This window comes from Mastomys coucha, unplaced genomic scaffold (genome assembly GCF_008632895.1).
Source record: "Mastomys coucha isolate ucsf_1 unplaced genomic scaffold, UCSF_Mcou_1 pScaffold22, whole genome shotgun sequence".
Classification (NCBI taxonomy): Eukaryota; Metazoa; Chordata; class Mammalia; order Rodentia; family Muridae; genus Mastomys; species Mastomys coucha.
The window spans coordinates 121,557,457-121,563,138 of NW_022196905.1; the positions used below are offsets into that span (position 1 = coordinate 121,557,457).

General features: G+C 49.4%; 1 protein-coding gene across 1 annotated transcript in view; it reads left to right on the plus strand.

The window, feature by feature from the left end:
• Glt1d1 (glycosyltransferase 1 domain containing 1) overlaps window positions 1–4,357 on the plus strand; it is a 74,260-nt gene extending 69,903 nt beyond the window's left edge. Inside the window, exon 12 of the mRNA XM_031338039.1 lies at window positions 2,522–4,357. Coding sequence (XP_031193899.1) covers window positions 2,522–2,683 — 162 coding nt within the window. The 3' untranslated portion in view covers window positions 2,684–4,357. The remainder of the gene's footprint in view (window positions 1–2,521) is intronic.
• The last annotated feature ends 1,325 nt before the right edge of the window (window positions 4,358–5,682 follow it).

Consider the following 5,682-nt stretch of genomic DNA (forward strand, 5'->3'; position numbering starts at 1 on the left):
GCAGTTCCAGGGGAGTCCAGGCCTCAGAAGCTGCCAGGCCACCTGGCCTGAGGCAAGAACAATGGGTCAGCAGCAGCTTCCAGACCTCCTTAGCTACTTCCCCAGCATCAGTCCTCCCCCTCCCCCACCCCACCTAATGGTTCTGGAAGATTAGCTAGAGTAAGAGGAAGCTCATCTTCCCCTGGATGCCTCAGCAACAGTTTCCAGGCCCCCCATCCTGGTAAGGGTTCTGGACCCCGGAACTCCCCTAATGTGCTTTAAATCTGGCCCACAAGCTCACTTGGTTGTCTCTCTCTTGGTAATGGGAGACCCCAGCATGCTGGACTTCTACAGAATAAAACACTCTTGGTGTTTACATACTATTTGGGTCCAGGGTGTCGTTCTTCAGCGAGTCATGGACCCTTACACAGATGGTCAGCGTGAGCTCAGAGGTGGTAACTAGCATGTCAGAAATCACCCAGCAGAGAGAAAAGGTGCAGAGTTGGAACACAGAATTGGCCCAGAGTCCCAGAGCTTCCCTCTGCACCAGGCATTGCCCGTGGTAGAACAAGCTTCTCAGGGCCCAGTGTGTGAGCCGAGGGTCTCTAGCTGTGGCCATAAAAGAGGGAAGAAATCATGGCTCCTGGGCCACTGCAAAGAGAGTGATTAGCAATATTAAATATAATATTAACACTATATATTATACAATATTAATATATAATATTGATATAATATTTATAGTAGGATTATAAATGTTAAATGTTATATATTAACTAATGTTATATAATATTAATTATATATGATAACATAGACATATCTATTTAATGTATTTGGACCGGTCTCCCCTCTTACCCTCTCTCGTCCCTCCCTCTGGCTCATTCTCTTCCTACTGAGTCCCTTTTCTCTCTCTCCTGCCCCTCCTCCATCTGCTCCTCCCTCATGTGACTTGGTTATTTTCATGAGTATGGACTCTTTACTGGTGGCTACACTACTGAAGAAAATACCTTTCTTATTTCAGCTTTCAGTGCTGTGCTAAGAACATCACAATCAAAAACAACTTGGGGAAGAAAGGATTCATTTGGCTTCTAAATCCTGATCCCAGTTGATAGGTTTTTCCTCCCTGGAAGAAATAAGCCAATTCAGCCAAATTAAAAGCAAAAAAAAGGGGGGGCAGGTTTATTTGGGAATGGGTTCCTGGGTGAGTTCACCAGTCCTAGGGGATGAGCGTGGAGGAGCGGGTATTGGTGGGGTAGGGGTGGAGGGGTGTCCATGGGGAGGGAAAATGCTGTCTGCCACATGCTGGGCTTGTTCCTGGGTGGTTATGTGAGGAGGGTTGGGACAGCTGTCAGGAATGCAGGACTGGGTTTTTTGTTGCCTATTCTGTTCCCAGGCTTTCCATGTGGGCAGGGTTGGAGAGAAAGGGAAGGAATGAGACTTACTGGACCAAGTTGGGGAGTGAGCGGGACTAGCCAGGGACTCCCTTACAATCAAGTTTATCATCAGGGAAGCCAGGAACTCAAACAGTGGGGGACCCTGGGGGTGAGAACTGAAGCAGAGACCACGGAGAAAAGCTGCTTACAGGTTTGCTCGCCATGGCTTGCTCAGCCTGCTTCCTAACACACACGACCACCTGCCCAGGGGTGGCACCACCCATCAGTGGCTGCGCTGTCTCACATTAAGTATTATTATTATTATTATCATCATCATCACCATCACTATTATTAATACTACTACTACTATTATAAAATGCTTCATCAACTCGCTCTTAGGCTGATGGACTTATTTTCTTAACTGAGGGTCACCTGAAAAGACATCAAGTTGGTACAGATCTAATGAGGACACTCTATATCCCCTATCAACCATGAACCAGATACAGATTATCAGGAAGGGGTGAGCCACTCCTCAGTCCACGACAGAATTATCAGTGGGCCCAGCCTTATGCAGGCGAACCATAGCTGCAGCTTTCCACAACCCTGTACCCCTTCCTCCAGCTCTTACGGTGTTGCCTGAGCCTGGAGGCTGTGGCGCACACATCCCACTTACGGCTGAGTCACTTATATCTTCACTCCGACCATGTGCGAGTCTCTGAGTAACCACCGCCTACTGCAGAAACAGGCCAAGAGATGATTTTCGGTGGACTAGGGAAGATTGGGGAGGAGCATGATTGACAGCCCCGGGGTTTCCCATGGACATTCTTGGCAAGTGTTTGTGGGAATAGATCTGTGGGGATGTATGTTTGTGTGCATGCTACTTGTAGGTACAGGTCACTGCAAAGCTGCAACAAGAATACTGTGAACACATGGTTGTGGGTGTAGCACGCCCCGGGGTGTGTGTGTGTGTGTGTGTGTGGTGTGTGTGTGTGCGCACACGCGTGCATGCGCATGCGCGCATAGAGCCATCTTGCCCCCTGACATACACAGTGTTTCTTAATCCCAATGCTTGCATTACTCTGATCCCTTGCCCCTCAAAAGTGATTTTTCTCCAGGGTTCCCCCTTGCACCCATTGCACATGTGTGTTTCTCATCCACTTCCTGTCTTTCAGGAGTTCATTCAGTTGGCAAAGAGACTGGTTAGCGATCCTGCACTGGAGAAAGAAATCGTGAGCAACGGAAGGGAATATGTGAGGACACATCATTGCTGGCAGGTGGAGAGAGACACCTACCAGCGCCTCGTCAGGAAGCTGGAGACAAACTTGGAGGATTAAATGATGCACGTCTGCGCTCACCACATCTGTCCCAACAACCAGCAGGTGCTCAGCTCTGGGTAGACACCAAGAGATGGTACCCGGTCCTGGACCACTGGAATCCTAGAGTCCCCAGGAATACATCCACCCCCCAAGTCTCCTCCTGTTTGGCAGACAGTTCTGCTATGCTTACAAGCTCAGTTCTGGATGGACTTGTAGCTCACTTCTGAAAGTGCTTGTCGCCGAGTCGTAGAGGTGCTTACAGATCAGTCCTCAGTGGGCTTGTAGGCTCACTGCTGAAAGTGCGTATGGCTAAGTCCCAGATGTGTTTGCAGCTCAGTGCAGGAGATGGAGGTGCATCTCAGGGGCCTTTGGAGGAGTGTTCCAAGAACTGCTTTTACAACAACACATGGAAGCTTATTTATAAGTAACCACAGGGCAGACCCTTCCCCTGCCTTCACAAAGAAGAAACAAAAAGGCCAGGATTGTCAATGGAGTGGAGCTGGCAGCATTTTTGATAAGATCTCGATCATGGGGTCCTGATAGGCATGGGGGCCGCAGGGGTTGGGGGGGAGGCAGGCTGTGGCTGGTATGCTAATAAGCTCTGAAGAGGCTGTGAATGTATCAGGTTGCATCACTTCTCACTAGTGCACCTGAGAGCCAAGCGCGCTTTCCAAAAGAGGCTCTGCCCGCAAGTATGACATCACAGGGAGCCTGGACGATGATTGGATAGCCCCCACAATGGAGGCTGGGGCACTGAATTCAGTGTGGTTGGTCTTTTCTCTTATAGCTAAGGAATTGGGAACAGTGTTGACTGAGTCACAAGACAATGATGGGACCCAAGACTGTGACAGAAGGTCATTGGGGTATGGGAGGTCAGTCTGGGTGGCCGGGTGTCTTTTGATGGGAGCTCCTTACAACAGTGCTCTGTACCTCCAGCGGCCCTTTTTGTTGAATTTCAACAAGGCTGTGTTACTGTGAGCAGGATGTGGAATGGCCACCCTGTGCTAAAGCAGTCAGCTTGGAGGACGAGGAAGAGGAGGAGGAGGAGGAGGAAGAGGAAAGAAAAATGCAGCCAAGAGCCACACGTGCATGGAAAGTATCAGGCTGTGGAGGAAATGGAGGAGGAGTCAGAATCCATATCATACCTGCTCCAACTCAGAAGGCACATCTGAGCCTTTTGCTTTTCTTAGCAGCAGTAAGCATCTCCTTTTAAGAGAAGCAGGATGGAAGGAAGCAACCTTTGTAAACCAGAACTTCAGGGATGAAATCAGAGCTTGATTCGATAGGATGCTTTCTATTCTGTACCTCAGATCCAGCACTGTCACTTTCATCCCGCCCTGCTTGAGCTTCAAGCATTTGCAGATGCACTGAGAACTGTGTCCATTTCCTTGGCCCACAGCCTGAGCTGGGGTCTTACCTCTCTGGGCACAAGAAGGGTCGGGGTGGGGGAAGTCATGAGGCCTGAATCTCCATAGCAGCTCCTCTAAGCCCAGAGTTCAAACCCACCTCTGGAGAGATGCGTAAAGGTCAGGTACAAAAGCGGGATGCTCTGGAATGCTTGTCTCTCCTTTGCCCGGGGATGACGTCACTGCCTGACCACTGTGCCAGCATCACTAAGCTACATCTGCAAATGCACTTGGGAAGGGGGAGGTTCTTAATTAATAAAGCACGTGACCATCAGCCATACATATATATGTTTTTAAAGCTGTTGTTTATTTGTCCGAGAAGCACCTCTGGTGGGGAGCAGCCCCAACCCCTGCAGCATGGTCCCTAAGAAAACCGATACAGTACTGGAGTGTCTGATCAGAGGGGCTTCGACATGAACTTAGACTGAAGTGTAACAGCTTTCCCTTTCCGTACCAGACGTTGTAGTAACAGATAAAGAGGTTGCGGTTTCTGCAGACTCAACAGTTTGGAGATTCTAGTCTATACCTGGTTGGCTCCATTGAGTATCCAACCCCAGGACAAGAGACTGAAGTGCATGTTTTACATATCAAAGCAGGCCTGGCTTCCAGGCTCCTCAGCATCCCTTAGTCTCTACCTGGCATACCCTGCCCCCAACCCTGAACTTTCCAGCCCAGGGCCTGGGCTGCCCCTCCCCCAAAAGGCTCCTCCCTATATAATCCAGACAGTTTTGGTCTTTTTCCTCTTCTCTCTCTGTCCACAAGTGTGCACTCCCTTCTTTCTCTCTTTCCATCCCCTGGCCCCTCCCCCTGACCCTCGCCCCACTCACTCCTTTTCCCACTGCAGCTTCCCTGGCCTTGATCCCTGGGGCCAGAGAACTAGCCCACCGGAGAGCAGCTTCCCAATAAACCTGCCTTTAATCTAATGTAATCTGATTTGAATTGGCTCATTTCACCGGCGGCAGAGAAATAACCTATGAGGCTCTATTGCTCGGCAGAGTAAAACTACACCCTTCAGTCTGGGAAATGAAAGTGAAAGAGGAGTCAGGAGTGCAGATAATGACCTAAAGACCACAACTGTAATTCCAGCGCTTGGGGGGAGGTGGGAGGGGAAGGTGGGATGGGGGTGGTGTCAGGAGTTCAAGGTCAAACTTGGCTACATAGGAAGGTTTGGTGCCAGCCTGGGATATATGAGTCTCTCAAGCACCCCCGTCCCATGCTGCAAAATGTGGGGACACATGTTTCCAGTGAACACTGTGACAACACTTCCCATCCTCCACTCTTCCTCTCCATCTTTAAGTCACCAGCCAGTCCCATTCTTACATCTCTGTGGAGCAGTTGTCCTCATCCTTCTTACTGCTATGGCCCTTAATACAGTTCTTGTCCTGGTGACCCCCGGCCATAAAATTATTTTCACTCCTACTTCATACCTGTAATTTTGCTACTGTTATAAATCGTAATGTAAACATCCGATATGCAGGATATCTGCTATGCTAACCCTATGAAAGGATCATTCAACTCCCAAAGGGGGTCAAGACCCACAAGTTGAGAAACCACTGTTTTAGAGCATCAGTGGTCCCAAGAGGGACTAAAATACGGGGAAAGCTTTCTACC